The 20661-nt window shown below is 41.8% G+C and overlaps 1 protein-coding gene across 1 annotated transcript in view; it reads right to left on the bottom strand.

Moving 5' to 3' along the window:
• LOC128694354 (macrophage mannose receptor 1) overlaps positions 1 to 20661 on the bottom strand; it is a 175642-nt gene that overhangs the window by 10382 nt on the left and 144599 nt on the right. The window contains exons 15-16 of the mRNA XM_070093469.1: positions 16957 to 17078; positions 5878 to 6036 (exon numbers count right to left, since the gene is read on the bottom strand). Coding sequence (XP_069949570.1) covers positions 5878 to 6036; positions 16957 to 17078 — 281 coding nt within the window. The remainder of the gene's footprint in view (positions 1 to 5877; positions 6037 to 16956; positions 17079 to 20661) is intronic.

Genomic DNA, 20661 nt, shown 5'->3' with positions numbered 1-20661 from the left:
ATTTCTTTGTAACAGAATTTTGTTAAATATACAAAGTAGATCTGACACTGTCTCTTGTTTATAACTAAAACTGTCTTAAGTTTGTTGGATTTCATTATCTGCAGAATTTTCCCACAAGAATTCTTTCTCATACTGTGTGAATGCATCTTTATATGTTTTCTGACGTCTAGAAAGTAAACCTGGTTTCGTTTCTAATGTATCATAATCTAGTGGTTTCACCTTTATAATCAAATTACATGCCGTTATTAACTTAGTTACCTTCGTAACACTGATTAAGATTCCTAAAAATATATTCCTATGGTAGTGAAGCAGTGTTAATCTATGTTAGTACAGTAGGTCAGTCAGCTGACTGAGATGTGATTATGTCAGCCGGTGCGTGTACCCAGGGACCATGACTCCCTGATATGTAGAGCTCGGTCAGTGGTGACCTTGAGTAGGCGGTACTCGCATGTGGCCATCAGTAGCCCCATGCTATGGTCATTTTATTGCACCATGGCCAGTGAGATCATTGGTGAGTTAGTTATCTTGGCATGTAACGTATGACCTCATACTTGAGACTCCATCTTGCAATGCTTCGACTCGCTGCTGTGCCGAGAATGTCGATGTCAGTTGGCTTGTTAAAGATATAACGGTTATGCCCCGATGAATCACAAAGACGTCTACACTTCTTTCCTCATTTTAGTCACGTTGATTGCTGTTTAGGAACACTGTGGACTGTTCATTGTATACACTAGCATTCTAGTTCATTGTGCACTTAGGCTGTTAAGTACGAAATACATTAATTAACTTGTTCAACGTTACTTGACTTCACCATTACTTGTTTACAAGAAAATAAATAACAAAAAGGCACAATACCGTGACTGGAACGATACACAAATAACCCGCACATAAAAGACAGAAGCTTACGACGACGTTTCGGTCCGACTTGGACCATTGACAAAGTCACACTAACAGAGGAGGAGCAGAACGGCTATATATAGGCAGGAAGAGGTAGAGGTAGTAGTAGTGGTAGTAGTAGTGGTAGTAGTAGTGGTAGTAGTAGTACAAGAATTGTATATAATACCGACAGGATGAAATGACACATGCACAACACCCGGGCATCCCCACCGTAGACGTTTCGCCATCCAGCCAGCCACTGGATGGCGAAACGTCCACAATAAAGACAACCAGACGCCGCACATGTGTCTAATTTCATCAGTAGATGTAGTAGAAGAAGAAGAGGTAGTGGTAGTGGTAGTGGTAGAAGTGGGAAATAAGGAAGACGAGCCAGTCAAATACAAAGGAAGGGGAGCACTGCAAGAGAGCTAGAAACCCACAGAGGGAGAGCAAGCGCACCGAGGTGCGTGAAAGGGGAAGTGGTGAAATAAAATAAAGAAGGAACAGAAACACGAGACAGGAGAGAGAAAGACAACCCAGAGGAGAAAAGGAGAGAGGAAAGGGGAAGAGGAAGAAGAAAAAGAAAAAGAAGAAGAAGAAAAAATGAGGATTCAGGTTAAGTCACGGGTGTTCTGAAGTTTGGAGCATTTTACAATGTAGTGGGAGAGGAAGGCATCTACAGAGACGAAGCCAGGGCTAAGGTTCATACAAGGAAAGTTGTGTATAAGAGAGGATTCAACTAAACGGCGACTGTTCGAGTTGGAAGTAGGAAAGACAGTTTTAGCAGAAGACCAGTCAATAGGATGGCTATGATCTCTGACGTGACAGAAAAGAGCATTGTTAGTGTCGGCAAGCCTAACACTATTTTTGTGCTCCCTAAGTCTGTCAGAAAGAGATCGACCAGTTTCTCCAAAGTATTGAAGAGGACAGGAGGAGCAAGAAATAGAGTAGACACCAGGAACATCTGTAGAGGGAGGAGAGGTATGAACGAGATTAGTGCGAAGAGTGTTAGTCTGGCGGAAGGTAAGCTTGATGTCTAAGGGACGGAGAGAATTGTTGAGATTAGAAAGACCGGAAATGTAGGGAAGGCAGAGGATAGAAGAGTTCCCATGAGTAGAGAGTTTGGGAGAGAAGAAATTGCGGCGTCTGGTTGTCTTTATTGTGGACGTTTCGCCATCCAGTGGCTGGCTGGATGGCGAAACGTCTACGGTGGGGATGCCCGGGTGTTGTGCATGTGTCATTTCATCCTGTCGGTATTATATACAATTCTTGTACTACTACTACCACTACTTCTACCACTACTACTACCTCTACCTCTTCCTGCCTATATATAGCCGTTCTGCTCCTCCTCTGTTAGTGTGACTTTGTCAATGGTCCAAGTCGGACCGAAACGTCGTCGTAAGCTTCTGTCTTTTATGTGCGGGTTATTTGTGTATTGTTTACAAGATTAATTCGTGAATGTTCATGTCTGTGGTTAATGTTCCATAACCTGGAGAGTTACTAGCAATACCTTGATCAGCAGAGTTACCTATTTACATCTACACACTGTATCTCATCTTCAGTTCTCCCTGGATGGTATCAGAGAATAAGCAAGAGATGTAGTGTGGCTTATAAATGGTCCATGTCAGACCGAAAAGTCGTCAAACTTCTGTCTGCTGTGTGCTGGCTATTTGTGTATTGTTCCAGTCAAGGTATTGTGTTATTTTGTTCTTTAACGCTGTCTGGATTCATCTGGTACTTCGCTAAGCAACTCATTCAATTACCGATGTGATTCTCATTCACTGGCTACGTCATTCAGTGTTTTCTACTGTTACTCAGCTGGTTCACTGCTGCCAGCTTCACGTATTATAGTCGTTTTCTGCTGAGATAATATCTGGAAGATTCAACTGCCACCTCTTTCCACAATATAAGTCATGGAATGAGATTCCCTCGACTCAGAGGCTTTTTTAATCCAGTTTATCCTTCTAGCTATATCATTAGGCTTATTATTATCTTATTTAGAATGTCTAATAATAAAAATAGTAAATAGTAACGCGAAACTAGATTGACAGAAGAGAGGAGTGTGTTATTATAACCTGCTATGTCTGGTGTATGACTCCTCGCCCCGTGCACTGTGGGGAAGAGGGAGGAGTCATGACCCCCTTACTCACCCTCCCTTGCAGTGTAGGAACGAGGGAGGAGTCATGACCCCCTTGCTCACCCTCCCTTGCAGTGTACGAACAAGGGAGGAGTCATGACCCCCTTGCTCACCCTCCCTTGCAGTGTACGAACAAGGGAGGAGTCATGACCCCTTACTTACCCTCCCTTGCAGTGTAGGAACGAGGGAGGAGTCATGACCCCCTTGCTCACCCTCCCTTGCAGTGTACGAACAAGGGAGGAGTCATGACCCCCTTGCTCACCCTCCCTTGCAGTGTAGGAACAAGGGAGGAGTCATGACCCCCTTGCTCACCCTCCCTTGCAGTGTAGGAACAAGGGAGGAGTCATGACCCCCTTGCTCACCCTCCCTTGCAGTGTAGGAACGAGGGAGGAGTCATGACCCCCTTGCTCACCCTCCCTTGCAGTGTACGAACAAGGGAGGAGTCATGACCCCCTTGCTCACCCTCCCTTGCAGTGTACGAACAAGGGAGGAGTCATGACCCCTTACTCACCCTCCCTTGCAGTGTAGGAACGAGGGAGGAGTCATGACCCCCTTGCTCACCCTCCCTTGCAGTGTACGAACAAGGGAGGAGTCATGACCCCTTACCCACCCTCCTTTGCAGTGTAGGAACGAGGGAGGAGTCATGACCCCCTTGCTCACCCTCCCTTGCAGTGTACGAACAAGGGAGGAGTCATGACCCCTTACTCACCCTCCTTTGCAGTGTAGGAACGAGGGAGGAGTCATGACCCCCTTGCTCACCCTCCCTTGCAGTGTAGGAACAAGGGAGGAATCATGACCCCCTTGCTCACCCTCCCTTGCAGTGTACGAACAAGGGAGGAATCATGACCCCCTTGCTCACCCTCCCTTGCAGTGTACGAACAAGGGAGGAGTCATGATACTCTTACTTTACCCTTCCACCCTCTGTTAGAGGTAATTCCTCCATATCATTAATAAAACTAACAAGTCTGAGTCTTGTTTTGGGAAAATCGTAAAAGTTCTAGCAATTTGAAGCTGATCAGATAAGTCATTCTCTAATTATGGCTTGGATTGAGATGATTTTATTTTTTTTAAGTATTTTACTCTGTTGAATACACAAGCAAACCTTAATAGGAACTTTTCTTGTAGTAAGCAACATCATCCATTAAATACTTAAGCCATTCAAAAGATGTAAACTAAAATTTATTTATAAATTATTTATAAATTATTAGGGACAAAACTACACCTTGTCTTTTTCATCGCTGAACTAAAAGGTAACTTCATTGAATATTTGAAGTAATGCCGTTCAGGGTTTTTGAAGTTACGTTCTTCCAGGATGCTGAGAATGAGTTACACAGTTTTGGTCGCAGGTGAACCAGTAGCTGCCATATGTTCAGAGAATGTTAAGATAAGATAAGATAAGATTTCGTTCGGATTTTTAACCCCGGAGGGTTAGCCACCCAGGATAACCCAAGAAAGTCAGTGCGTCATCGAGGACTGTCTAACTTATTTCCATTGGGGTCCTTAATCTTGTCCCCCAGGATGCGACCCACACCAGTCGACTAACACCCAGGTACCTATTTGCTGCTAGGTGAACAGGACAACAGGTGTAAGGAAACGTGTCGAATGTTTCCACCCGCCGGGAATCGAACCCGGGCCCTCCGTGTGTGAAGCGGGAGCTTTAGCCACCAGGCCACCGGCCTCTTTACCATTCACAAACATTGATATTTGACGACAATCAGATTAGATGTTGTCAAGTTATGAAATAACGAATATCAGAAAGTTGGAGGCAAAAAAGAAAATATGGAACAAGTAATTATAGGTCCCACTTGAGGAACATCTATTGAAGGGAATCACTGGGTGAAGCTGGTTAACCTACATAAGAAAATACAGGGTGTTTCAAAATGATAGACCCAATTTCAAAGTACTGCTTCTTTGAAACTGATTATTATTATTATAATCAAGGGGGAAGCGCTAAACCCGGAGGATTATACAGCGCCTGGGGGGGGATGTGGAAGGCATTCAGGCTTAATTCGGGGAACTGGAGCACAGATCCAATTCCCTAAATCAAGAGCCCCTCACCAACATCAAGGTCTTCTTTGAAACTGAATCCATCTCTTTGACTGATTTTTTTTTCCAAATTTTTATTCCACTTATATTACTTTTTTTCTCCCGTTTATATCTCGGAATCCACTCGGTCATATCAATAAAAGTTTGAAACTAATAAGACAAAGCATATTTATATATTTGTTTATGTTCGGATTGATTTTCGCAGATTTATTGCATATTTTTTTAATCTGCTTATTCGGTAGATATAACCTTTGCTTTTTTTGGCCAAATTCATTGGTTCGGATTATTTGACATGACTACATATATATATATATATATATATATATATATATATATATATATATATATATATATATATATATGTATATATATATACATATACATATATATATATATATATATATATATCTATATATATATATGTATATGTCTATATATATACAGATATATATATATATATATATATATATATATATATATATATATATATATATATATATATTATTGTGATATATATATATATATATATATATATTGTGACCACGATCTAGTGGTATTGATCAATAACAACACTGCACTAGCCAAGGACTGGAAACCCATGCTGCTTTGGCCTGCCTCATGGTGGGCGAAAACACATGACGCCCTTATCCACTGAACCATACGATCCTTATGAGTAGCGCATCCAGCGGAACTGGATGTGGTACTCCCTACCCAAGGACACACAATGGTGTGGATGACTCTAGGCTAATTTCATTCTGTGGCCTTCTCTATAAATAGTTTAAATATATTACAATGAAAATACGACTTATATAATTTACCTTTTGAAATTTTACAGATGAAGTGGTTCTTCTCGTAACAACGAGCATAGTTCCATCGTCCGGTAGCAGGAGACATCTTCATGCAGGGTTTGTTACTGGGTGCTTTTCCGGTGCCTGAGTTGACGAAGTCTAAGGCAGTGTGATCACTCCAGCCGAAGCCTTGTTCACCAGGAAAAATAACGGCATTATTTCTTTTATGGTAGAGTTGAATTCACAAATTGAACTGTTATCCTAGCTCATGTCATGACTACTCCTATCTAAGAGATACGTAGGAGTGTCCATGACTACTCCTATCAAAGAGATACTTAGGAGTGGTCATGACTACTCCTATCTAAGAGATACTTAGGAGTGACCATGACTACTCCTATCTAAGAGATACTTAGGAGTGGTCATGACTACTCCTATGTAAGAGATACTTAGGAGTGGTCATGACTACTACTGTCTAAGAGATACTTAGGAGTGGTCATGACTACTACTATCTAAGAGATACTTAGGAGTGGTCATGACTACTCCTATCTAAGAGATACTTAGGAGTGATCATGACTACTCCTATCTAAGAGATACTTAGGAGTGTCCATGACTACTCCTATCTAAGAGATACTTAGGAGTGACCATGACTACTCCTATCTAAGAGATACTTAGGAGTGACCATGACTACTCCTATCTAAGAGATACTTAGGAGTGACCATGACTACTCCTATCTAAGAGATACTTAGGAGTGTCCATGACTACTCCTATCTAAGAGATACTTAGGAGTGTCCATGACTACTCCTATCTAAGAGATACTTAGGAGTGTCCATGATTACTCCTATCTAAGAGATACTTAGGGCAGATGGAGACATGTGGTATCTCGTCAGCCTAGTAAATACTCAGTATTGTAACATAGGCCTTGATTCGTAGATAAGTTGACTTCTGTATGTAATATTAGTCCAAGGGTTAAGGGACTGGGAGTAAATATACAAGAGAAATTGTGGAATTTCTGATCATTCTCAGCGACGAAGAATATATAAACCGATAACCATAGCTGAATGATAGTGTGATATATGTATGATTTACCTTTGATAGTTCTCTCTCTCTCTCTCTCTCTCTCTCTCTCTCTCTCTCTCTCTCTCTCTCTCTCTCTCTCTCTCTCTCTCTCTCTCTCTCTCATTTTTTTCTCTCTGTTTTACACAAGTTTTTTTCAAGGTTAGGTTAAGGGTTATTAACTTATTTTAACGACATGAACGAAATATAGTTTGTTGACGAAATGAAATAGCTGGATAACAGATGACTCCAACTTCATTCTGATCCCTTTTTGTATTTATAACAATAAAAAAGCTTTAAATGAGCTGATGTTGCTAACAACTCTTAGCTTGTAAATAAAGCTTGGAACGCTTAACCTAACCTTGTAAAACCCTGTGAAAAGAGAGAGAGAGATAGAATTATTTATTCACAGGAGCTTAACTAAAACACGGTGTATTAATATTACATGAGAAATCGACAACTTACCTACCAGACATCGCCTCTGTTACAACGCAAATTAAGAAGACAAATGAATTTAATCATATGTAAACAGTGTTTATATGTTGAGGAGTTGCCACATACATATCTCCATCGGCTCTAATTCGTCGCAGCTTCCGTATGGTCAACTGCTCCTGCTAGATGCGCGGGGTCAGTAAGTGTTAGGAAATATTCCAAACATCTCCACTGACTTCCAAGCTTGAATCATCGACCCCAGGATTGAACCACCGACCCCAGGAGTGAATCACCGACCCCAGGATTGAATCACCTACCCCAGGAGTGAATCACCGACCCCAGGATTGAATCACCGACCCCAGGATTGAATCACCGACCCCAGGATTGAATCACCGACCCCAGGATTGAATCACCGACGCCAGGATAGAATCACCGACAACAGGCTTGAATTACCAACCCCAGGCTTGAATAACCGACCCCAGGATTGAATCAACGACCCCAGGATTGAATCACCGACCCCAGGATTGAATCACCGACCCCAGGATTGAATCACCAACCCCAGGATAGAATCACCGACAACAAGCTTGAATCACCAACCCCAGGATTGAATCACCGACCCCAGACTTGAATCACCGACACCAGGCTTGAATCACCGACCCCATGATTGAATCACTGACCCCAGGCCTGAATCACCGACCTCAGGCTTGAATCACCGACACCAGGCTTGAATTACGAACCCCAGGCTTGAATCACCGACTTCAGGCTTGAATCACCGACCTCAAGCTTGAATCACCGACCACAGGCTTGAATCACCAACCTCAGGCTTGAATCACAGACTACAGACTTGAATCACCGACACCAGGCATGAATCACCGACACCAGGCTTGAATCACCGACATCAGGCTTGAATCACCGACCCAAGACTGGAATCACCAATCCCGGGCTTGAATTACGAACCCCAGGCTTGAATCACCGACCTCAGGCTTGAATCACCGACCTCAAGCTTGAATCACCGACCTCAGGCTTAAATCACCGACCTCAAGCTTGAATCACCGACCACAGGCTTGAATCACCAACCTCAGGCTTGACTCACAGACCTCAGGGATGAATCACCGACCTCAGACTTGAATCACCGACACCATGCTTGAATCACCGACCCCAGGCTTGAATCACCGACCCCAGGCTTAAATCACCGACCTCATGCTTCAATCAACGACCCCAGGCTTGAATCACCGACCCCAGGATTGAGTCACCAGCAATAGGCTTGAATCACCAACCCCAGGTTGGAATCACCAATCCCGGGTTTGAATTACCATCCCCAGGCTTGAATCACAGACCCCAGGCTTGAATCACCGACCCCAGGCTTGAATCACCAACCCCAGGCTTGAATCACCATCCCAAAGCTTGAATCACCGACCCCAGGATTGAATCACCAACCCCGGGCTTGAATCACCTAAACCATCCTTGAATCACCGGCCTCAGGCTTGAATCACCGACCCCAGGCTTGTATCACCGAGATCAGTGTTGAATCACCGACCTCAAGGTTGAATCATCGATCTCAGGCTTGAATCATCGATCTCAGGCTTGAATCACCGACCCCAGGGTTGAATCACCGACCCCAGGATTGAATCACCGACCCCAGGCTAGAATCACCGAACCAAGGTTTGAATCATCGACCCCAGGCTTGAATCACCGACCTCCGGCTTGAATCACCGACCTCCGGCTTGAATCACCGACCTCCGGCTTGAATCATCGATCTCCGGCTTGAATCACCAACCCCAGGCTTGAATCACCGACCCCAAGCTTGACTCACCGACCTCCGGCTTGAATCACCGACCTCAGGCTTGAATCACTGATGTCAGGCTTGAATCACCGACCCGAGGCTTGGATCACCGACCTCAGGCTTGAATCACTAACCCAAGATTTGAATCACCAATCCCAGGCTTGAATCACCGAGCCCAGGCTTGAATCACCAACCCCAGTGTTGAATCATCAACCCCAAGCTTGGGTCACCATTCCCAGTCTTGAATCACGAACCCCAGGCATGAATCACTGACCCAAGCCTTGATTCTCCGACCCCAGGCTTGAATTGCGGACCTAAGGTTTGAGTCACCGACCTAAGGCTTGAATCACCGACTCCAGGCTTGAATCACAGTCCCCAGCCTTGACTCACCAACCACAGCTTTGATTCACCAACCCCAGCTTTGATTCACCAACCCCAGCCTTGATTCACCAACCCCAGCCTTGATTCACCAACCGCAGCATTGATTCACCAACCCCAGCCTTGATTCACCAACCCCAGCATTGATTCACCAACCCCAGCCTTGATTCACCAACCCCAGCCTTGATTTACCAACCCCAGCCATGATTCACCAACCCCAGGCTTGAATCACTAACCCCAGGCTTGAATCACCAACCCCGGGCTTGAATCACCAACCCCAGGCTTGAATCACCAACCCCAGCCTTGGTTCACCAACCCCAGCCTTGGTTCACCAACCCCAGCCTTGATTCACCAACCCCAGGCTTGAATCACCAACCCCAGCCTTGATTCACCAACCCCAGCCTTGATTCACCAACCCCAGCCTTGATTCACCAACCCCAGGCTTGAATCACCAACCCCAGCCTTGATTCACCAACCCCAGCCTTGATTCACCAACCCCAGTCTTGATTCACCAACGCCAGGTTTGAATCACCAACCCCAGGCTTGAATCACCAACCCCAGCCTTAATTCACCAACCCCAGCCTTGATTCACCAGCCCCAGCCTTGATTCACCAACCCCAGCATTGATTCACCAACCCCAGCATTGATTCACCAACCCCAGGCTTGAATCACCAACCCCAGCCTTGATTCACCAACCCCAGCCTTGATTCACCAACCCGAGCCTTGATTCACCAACCCGAGCCTTGATTCACCAACCCCAGTTTTGAATCACCAACCCCAGGCTTGAATCACCAACCCTAGGCTTGAATCACCAACCCTAGGCTTGATTCACCAACCCCAGCCTTGATTCACCAACCCCAGGCTTGAATCACCAACCCCAGCCTTGATTCACCAACCCCAGCCTTGATTCACCAACCCCAGCATTGATTCACCAACCGCAGCATTGATTCACCAACCCCAGCCTTGATTCACCAACCCCTGCCTTGATTCACCAACCCCAGGCTTGAATCACCAATCCCAGCCTAGATTCACCAACCCCAGCCTTGATTCACCAACCCCAGCCTTGATTCACCAACCCCAGCCTTGATTCACCAACCCCAGTCTTGATTCACCAACCCAAGCCTTGATTCACCAACCCCAGGCTTGAATCACCAACCCCAGCCTTGATTCACCAACCCCAGCCTTGATTCACCAGCCGCAGCCTTGATTCACCAACCCCAGCCTTGATTCACCAACCCCAGCTCTGATTCACGAACCTCAGCCTTGATTCACCAACCCCAGGTTTGAATCACCAACCCCAGGCTTGAATCACCAACCCCAGCCTTGATTCGCCAACCCCAGCCTTGATTCACCAACCCCAGCCTTGATTCACCAACCCCAGCCTTGATTCACCAACCCCAGCCTTGATTCACCAACCCCAGGCTTAAATTAGGATCTTACAGAAGTAACTTGAAGGTTCTTCTACTGAGTTATGTGTCACCTTCACTTAACAATTTTACTGACCTATTTGTCCATTATTGGAAAAGACCATAATATATATAATTAAATGTCAAGCGGGCTTGGGAAATTTATAAGCCCAGGTGTGACCAACAGCCTTTATGTGCTGTGTAATAGTACATTGTTTCCAATACTGTGTAGAGGAAGGAAAGTCTCTCTTTGATAACGTTGTGTATGATCATAAAATATTGTATGGTGTTGTGGAAATACGATAGAGTAAGTGAAGTGGAGTGTTAGACCGGAAATAACATCAACCATCAACAGCGGTCTCCAGTACACCACGCAGGTCACTTTCGTTTTTATTAAACTTTTCTACCAGTTAATCTCTTTATGGAATACTTCAAGTGTACCGGAAGTAAAGTTGTGCCGGGGAAGGAGTGCAGGTGCGTGTTGTACAGGGCTATGAACAGTGTACGGGAATGCTCGGTGCACATGTAAACAGATTGCTACCAGATTTATCCTGTTCATGAGAAGTTATTCCCATATTTAATGTCAGTATACACCTATTTCTGGAACAACATTCTATGCTTGGAGTATCTACAGGTACGGAATATCTTGAAAAACAAATGGGATGGGTAATTTTGACCATCCCAAAAAATTCTGAGGCCTTATGACTACAGTAGGGTTTCAGTCGTCTTCCTGTAGCCTTTTCACCCTGAAATGTATTATTCATCAGTTCATAAAACTGCCCTGCACACTATGTGACGGACCGGAAGGTTCAGATCCCACAATTCATGGGGAAACAGCCATTCGAAAGAAACAATTTTTAGTGACAGCAAAAAGAAAAAATGGCAGGAGCCTTGATGTAATGGAGGCTCGGTCAGTGGTCTCCACTCCAGAACAACAGGTATTAGTGCCAAAAAATGAAGTCTCCCAACATTTGTATTTGCAAATATACAGAGTCTAAAGCCAACAACCAACAACAAAATATCTTTCATCAGTGGACTCCTTACAGAGTCAAACGCAGAGTTTGCAGCTTTCACAAAGACCTACACAAAAGATCACTTTGACAACGAAATATGGATACCTGTGTAAATTTAGATGTGACGGAAGGTACAGGCAGCAAGGAAAGGAGGGGTTGGGTTGTTTGTCAGAGTCACTCATTTGTAGTTGAAGGTTTGGCAGTAAAGATTAAGAACTAAAACCTAGTCATTGTGGTTGTATATAAGCCGTCAGATGCAACTTCCCAATTCATGGAACATCTTTTGAAAATTGACTGCTGTCTGGAAAGCCTTCCAACCTCAGCCACAAATAACATAGTGCTAGTGATATAAGCTTAAGACATTTAAAAGGGAAAAATGCGGGAAATAATGTTATACTGGAGATAACCCCAGGAGGCAGCTGATATGAATATTCTTACTCACATGAACTATTGAATCTCTGCAACAAATTCACCTTAAGTCAGAAAATAGTGGAGCAACAAGATTGGAAAATACACATGACATTATTTTCACTAATAATGACGACGTGGTAAAAAATATAACAGTATCAACGACAATTAATTCGGATCACAACACAATCGAAATTCAGAGGTGTATGCACAGAGTTCCTGCCCAGCAAAATGACTTAAGTTATGAGGGGGCCTTCACCAATTCAACTTCATAAACAAGAACATCCAGTGGGATTAAATTAACCATATCCTTAACGAAACATGCTGGGAAGATACCTTATACAACACAGATCCGAATCAGTGCCTAGAAAGAATCAACTCTGTAACTCTTGAGGTATGCTCGAAGTACATATCCCTAAGGAAAATGAAGAGATGTAAACTAAAAAGAGAACGATGCTGTCTCTACAGGCTAAGGTGAAGAATCACAGAGTTTATCAAAGTGGCTAGTCTATCTGGAATATAAAAGAAGACCCGTGGTTCGATAAATAGACAATAGAGAACTTAAGTTATTGAATAATATAGGATCAAGGAAATCCAGAAAGAACTTAAAGCAATAAATGAAATCTAAAGAAATCCAAAAATACTTCTTTTCATATATCAGATCCAGGGCAAAATTCACATCAAGCATTGGGTCCATGCAATTACCAGTTAGGATTTACACCGATGACAACAAAGAAATGAGTGATATACTGAAATCTCAATATGATTTGGTGTTTAGTGACCTAGACTAAGGGTCGTCAATCTGAATAATTTTTTTTATGACTAACACTCAAAATTTTGTTAATATCTCCCGAATTTTATACATAACCTTAACACCGTACTCCGTGTTCACAAACTTCAAGAAACCCCTCTATGGAAAGGAAGCCTAGACACAGGGGTCATCCCACACTAACTAAAAACAACGGATGCATTCCCACTCCACAAAGGTGGGAGTAAAGCAATATCAAATAATTATAGATCAACAGCACTAACATTCCACATCATAAAAAATTTCAAAAGTTTTCTAAGAAGCAAGTTTGACAAATACATGGATACCCAACAACTGCAGAACCCAGGGCAGCCTGTGTTTCAAGCAGGCTCCTCCTTCCTGCCTCTCACAACTACTGGACGGACCACTTTGACATGGTCTTGGATGCATTGGAGGACAAAAAGAATGCAGATGTGGTATACACAGACTTCGTGAACTTCATGAAAGCTTTCAACATATGCGATCATAGTGCAATAACACACAAAATGCGTGAAAAAGAATTAACGGGAAGGGTGTGTAGATGGATCTTTAACTTTATAACCAATAGAACACAAAGAGTAATATAAAACGGTTAAGTCAGAGGCATGGTACTCGTTCCCATTCTTTTCGAAAAGAATGACAATACTGGAATTTGCATGAGAGTATCATCCACTGAGGACGCGGCAAATCTCCAAACAGATATAAACTAAATCTTCCAATGGGCCACGGAAAACAATATGTTTATTGATGACAAATTTCAATTACTCGAGTGAGGAAAACTTGAGGAAATAAGAGCTAGATTGGAGTATAAAACAAATTCTAACCACATAATAGAGTAGAAAACTAATATGAAAGTTGGTACCACTTTCAAAGATCACAACAATGTCATTATCAAGCCTGCTAGGAATGTGGAAAAACACGAGTTTTCTGTGTAAACGAGTTGAGAGTGGTAGAGGCACATGAGCCTACACGAAGAGGCTTGTTATGTATTGCGACAATACCAGGCCTCTGCCCCAAACCTTGATTGTAAGACTAATTAGTTACAACCCATTAGTATGCTACATCCTAGCCTAAGATTGTAGTTTACATAGTTAATTTAGGCTAGGAATGTAAGTGTAAGTGACTAAGTACAGATATTGTTGCTCTCTATAGACCTACTATTTGGCACTTATTAACCATGCCCCGTGGGAGGCCTGTAGCTGATAGTTTCTATGAGATTATCGCGCAAGAAGATAGCATAATAGAAATATGAGATCGATGCATAACTTTTAAGCTACGGTGAGAGTATTCGTTGCTAAACCTATTCGAGTGGCATGGACATCTGAAAGGCGTCGTGGCAAAGAATAACTCCATCCGATTTCAGAACAGGTAAGCTGTCATGTACTTCAGGTGGTACGATGTGCAAATATGTATTGTACAGGTATTTTTGTTGGCTTATATTGTAAGTCTAAGCAGCAGATTTAGAGCCCTTCTATATACTCGCCCTGAATATTCAGCCAGTACGCACCCTGTTAAGTACAGCCCGGTCATAAGAGATAGTTAACGCTGTTTAGAACTGAGACAGCTGGGATATAAGTGAGCTGGACTGACCTGTGATTAGTCTCAGTCAATGTAGAACCTCCCTACCCCCCTCGTTTTACGACAAGGACAATGATAGTTGGAATAAGCACCTTCAAAAAAGAAGGGATGTCAAACCAATGATGATCCTCCTTCAGTCACGAAGTTGTAGATCTGAATAATATACAGAGAACTTTCACTGTATGTAATAAGCGCAGCCAAGCACTTTAATTACTAGGAACGACTGAAGTTCCTTGACCTATACTCCACGGAGTGCAGGTGAATAAAGATACACAATTTACTCCTGAAAATTCCTAGTGGAACCAGTCCCAAATCTGTACACAGAAATCACTCCCTATGAAAGCAAAAGGCTAGGCAGGAGATAGAACATCTCCCAGTGAAAAACAGGAGTGCCATGAATAAAACACAATAAGGGCCAGGGGTCCAAGACTTCGACTGCCTCTCAGCATATATGAAGGGGATTGCTAATAAACCCCTGGCTGTCTTCAAGAAGGAGCTGGAGTGATACCTAAAGTCAGTACTTGATCAGACCGGCTGTGGTTCGTACAATGAATTGCTTGCGGCCTACAACAACAGTCTGGTTTAATAAAGACCACAAGGTGTGGTAATGAACCGGGCCATTGGGGTGTTGACCCAGGGGCACTATTATCAAGGACTATCGGCACTTTTATGAAGGACCAAGAACACTGTTATACAGGACCAGGGATATAATTATCAAGGACTAGGATCATTATTATCAAGGACCAGGATCATTATTATCAAGGACCAGGATCATTATTATCAATGACAAGGGGCACTATTATCTCATTCTCTCAGTAGCTATAATGTCACAAATGTTTCCCAAGAAGGAGCGGTAAGCCAAGAAGCAAAACATATCCAAATCATTCATTCAGATGCTGTACTGACAGAATTCTTTAGTAGAAAAAAATGGCGATTTAAAAAGAAAACACGCACATCACTCGGTAAGTAGCTATCTTATCAGAAGTGTATCCAAGCAAAGAAGGAAATACACTCACTGTCACTTACCCAGTTGATATCATGCCAGTAGTGTTTCTTATGAAGATAGTGTAAGCCAAAGAAAAAAAAAATTACCATCATTCAGCCAGTAGCTACTTTGTCAAAACTATTTCCTACTAAAGTAGGGTGAGCCATAAAAGGAAACACATTTACCATCACTCACTCAGTAGCAACATTGCCAGAAAATTTTCTTACCAAGGTAGAGAGAGCGGGATTAAAATGGAAACTCACGATCACTCAGTAGCTACTTTATCGTCAGTGTTTCTCACCCAGGTAAGGTGGGATAAGAAGGAAGATCATTATCCATTACTCGGTTAATATCGGCTTTGTCAGCAGTGTTTCTGACTAAGACAGAATCATCCCAAAATGGACCACATTAAGCCTCATCCTATCAATAGCTGACTTTCTAGTAGTAACTTCCCAAAAAAGGCAGGGTGTGAAAAAAAGGAAAGACATTCACCATCAGTCAGTCAGTAGCTTCCTTGTCCCCAGCGCTGCCCACAAAACTAAGGTGAACCTAAGTAGGAAATACAGGTCAACATTAGTTCATCTTGGTGAGAAAACACGAGAATACCTATATGGAAACTCTTAGAGGGTTCTTTTGAACGACCCTTGCGGGTTTATCGCTGCCCTGTCAATATAATAATAATCATAATAGCCTCTTACTCCCCGGTTATTGTATGACCGTTACTCTTCCTGGGGAGGACGGGGTCTTGATAATGGTCAGAGGCTCTTGATCAGGGAAGTGGAAATACCATCCCATCCCTCGGAATAAATTTGATTATCTCTCCTCATTCCCAAGATGCTCTGTGATTATTACAGGTCTAACACTTTACATTAATAATAATAATAGTAAAAATAATAATAATAATAATAATAATAATAATAATAATAATAATAATAATAATGCTATAATAATAATGATATAATAATAATAATAATAATAATAATAATAATAATAATAATAATAATAATAATAATAATAATAATAATAATAATAATAATGCTATAATAATAATTATTAATAATAATAATAATAATAATAATAATAATAATGCTATAATAATAATAATAATAATAATAATAATAATGCTATAATTATTATAATTATAATAATAATAATAATAATAATAATAATAATAATAATAATAATAATAATAATAATAATAATAATTTCCTACATTGTTTCCCTAGTTAAGTCTGTAATTTCATGGCAAATAAATATTTTTTATTTTTTTAATTTTTAAACTTTACCATTTCTCTTGTAGACGAGGCCAATCCAGGTGTTATATATGAGGTTATGTGATGCCTTCACGATGAGGTTAAGTTCTTCCTCTGAGTGTATCGACACCAAGTTGCCATACTCGCGTATGCATCTGAAAAATAACTGAACTATATACAAGTAGGTACTAAGTTCCTTTAGAAGAAATTATAATTTAGTATTTGGATAATTATTTACATAATTCAGAATAATCCCTGAAAAAAACAAAGACAAGCATTTTGACTTAATAATATTGCCACTTTTGTTCTTGGGTAATTCCCTAGGGGGATTACACCTGCAACAGTTTAATAGCTTCTAAAAATCTAGTTACTCTCACGTAACAGGTGTCAGGAGGAACTAAATGTCTATACATCTTAGCCAGTTTATAATGCCACTTACAACAGTTGACTAACTCTTAGGAATTTATTTACTACAAGGTAGCTTTGTAGTAGGTGTTAATAGACAATCTAAGGACGTGGCCAACAACAGTCGATTATCTCTTACTGATTTGCAGCAAAGTAAACAGGGAACACTAATGTTAGAAGACATGCCAATAAGTCTTGTGCCTGCCCAGGATCCAACCCATAACAGTCAAGCATCACAGAGAACACGAATGCGTTCACTTAGGCACCATTACTGTAGACGTTTATCACTTGGGACTAGAAATACTTTAGGAATATGAGAGAACACACAGAAGGTTAAATTCAGGGAGCAGAGAGAGAGAGAGAGAGAGAGAGAGAGAGAGAGAGAGAGAGAGAGAGAGAGAGAGAGAGAGAGAGAGAGAGAGAGAGAGAGAGAGAGAGAGAGAGAGAGAGAGAGAGATGCATTAGAAGCAGTGAACCGGGTAGTAATTATATTCACTTATAGTACTAGTATTAGTAATAGTAGTAGGAGCAATCATAGGAATTTATCAAGTGTCCGTATCACGTGGCAGTCCCTGGGAAACATGCTGTAAGATCACATATAAGTACAATGTTGATGTTTGAGATGAGTAGCGCTTCAAGGTACGGATTTCGCCTCAAATCCGTTTCGCTGTAAATCAGTTTAGCTTCTTTCTAATGCATGATATGTCTTTCAGTGTTTCAGTGTACGACACAAGTGTTACTGGTGTCATCTATGCTGCAGGCGTATCTGACTTCTTAAATTTTAGTGGAGGAGTTCCTCCCAGTCTTCGACACGCGAGTTTTGTCTCAGTGTCTTGAGGATGTTGTAGACTCCTGCTTCTTTAGATGGTGCATTGAGTGTGGACTTTTCTTGGTAAAGTTCCAAACCGAACTGGTGGCACAATTGGAGACTTCGATATTACTTTTGGCAAAGCCAATCAGTACATGGCATGACCCGAAATCCATGATTATATATGGCGGCTGGTGGTTAGTGAAGAACGTCCTGCGCCGCTCTGCGTTTGCACGCCTCGATAAAATAGAAGGGTAGACGAGAAAATGTCTATAAAACGTATTTATATTTTCCAAAGAATTTGAGGCCGGATATGCACAAAGTCCTCAGAAAGAAACTCATGACTGCCCTGAATTTGGTGTAGAGGCCATTGTTGGTAGGCGTCTAATTAATGTTGAAGAATAAGGTATGTTTACTGAGTGTTCTATAGAGGAGATAATCGAGGCTGTGAGTTCAAGTATAAACTTAATGGTTGGTTCCACGCTGTTTATATTCTGTAGGAGCACTTGCATGTTCAGATGTCAGGAATACAGTATTGCAATATTATTAACATATCGGGGCCATGTGATGGTATCCGATAATCGTTCATTTGTAAGGTTCTCCATAAATAGGCTACCATTACAACACTAAAAAGACTGCCTATGCCAATGCCCAATATTGAACAATTTATTTTCAACCTGGAATAAATTGAAGGTGAAAAAGTCTTCTGGGGAGAATTTTGATAGATGAATTAACAGGAATAGCGGTGAAAAGGGAAATGACATAAAACCATGCCATATGTTTGTGCCTCAAATTGATGTAGAAAATAGGAATCAACAAAATTTCGGAGTGCTTGATGAGGGCAATATTGAGGGCACGCACACGCGCGCACACACACACACACACACACACACACACACACACACACAATTTTAGAACTAGTGGGCAGAGAAATTCGTACCCAAGGGCAACAGAAACAATGGGAAGACCAGAGTGAGCCCTTGGTTTACCCAAAGGTGTGGAAAGGCCAAAGCCTAGTGCGCTAGATCATGGAAAAAAGATAAAAGACAGTGGACCAAGATAACATTTCTCCATGGGTCCTGAGAGGGGTAGCGGAGGCACAGTGTCTGCAACTAAGAAGAGAGGTGGGACCTAGAAAGGAATGGGCTCATACACGACAACCAGCATGGTTTCAAGAGTAGGAAACCCTGTGTCATAAACCTAATGGAGTTCTACGACAATGTAACAGGAGTAAGACAGGAGAGAGAAAGAGAGAGAGAGAGAGAGAGAGAGAGAGAGAGAGAGAGAGAGAGAGATGGACTGGCTGCATTTCCTTGGACTAAGATTTTCGACAAAGTTCTGCTTAAGAGATTAATTCAAAATCTAGAGGAGCAGGCAGGAATAGCAGGAAATGCATTGCAATGTCTCAGGGCATATCAGACAAGAAGGAAACAACATGTGGAAAATTAAATTTACCTATATGTAACTCATAAGATACATACCAGTAAATGGTAACAAAGATAATTATTCTTTATCAAGGTTACAGAGACAAGTAGGAATTTTAGGACACCTAGGTCACAAAAAATGACCTTCTTCGATAATCTATCTCTCCACAAGTCACTCTGGACCTATATTAATTTCAAATGAAATATACATCACCAGGAATTCTGGCAAAAACATTAATATAAATATGTGAACTGTATATTAAATTTAAAATGTGAATACATTTACATTGAAGGAGAATTTATAATAATAAGACTCGCCAATTAGTCTGGAGATTACGGTGTGTCATACAAACCCCCTTGCCTAAATTTATGAAGAAAATACTGGCCAGAATTCCAACATAAATAGACAACTTAGCTGGGGTTCCAAAGCTGCCCTGTCCATCTGCTTAATGCTCATTTTATGCAGGACTGCAAATCCAACAATTTCGGGTCCTATTTGGAAAGTTTCAAACAATTTAACTTCTAGAGTGACGAAATTTATGCACATTTCATTAGCGTGCCTTTACCTCATTCAAAACAATGGCGTCTCTTCCCCAGCGATGCTCACCCATCGCTGGTTCTTTATTTATTTACAAATTAATTTTTATTACCTACAATATATTACACTAATTTACATAGAAAATACACTATTTTTGGAGACCACACAACAAGTAATGGTATGAGACGAGGTGTCAGAGTGGGTGCATGAGTCGAGCGGCGTTCCAAGAGTGTCAGTCCTAAGTCTGGTGCTGTTTCTTGTATAAGCGAATGACATGACGGAAAAGATAGATTCAGAGATGTTTCTGTTTGCAGACGATGTGAAGTTAATGCGGAGAATTCAAGCTGACCAGAATCAGGTAAAACTTCAAAAGTATCTGAACACGTTGCAAATCTAGTCCAACAAATGGTTCCTGAACTTAATCCCACTAGGTGTCAAGTCATGAAGCTTGGGGAAGGTCAAAGATAGCGGATGGAATAAACTCTCCTTGGTCAAAGGCTGTAAACCTCACTTAAGGAAAAATATCTTTGAGTCAGCAATTTATCGAGCACATCTCCTGAGGT

This window comes from Cherax quadricarinatus, chromosome 43 (assembly GCF_038502225.1).
Source record: "Cherax quadricarinatus isolate ZL_2023a chromosome 43, ASM3850222v1, whole genome shotgun sequence".
Lineage (NCBI taxonomy): Eukaryota > Metazoa > Arthropoda > Malacostraca > Decapoda > Parastacidae > Cherax > Cherax quadricarinatus.
This window is presented reverse-complemented; position numbering and strand designations above follow the sequence as displayed.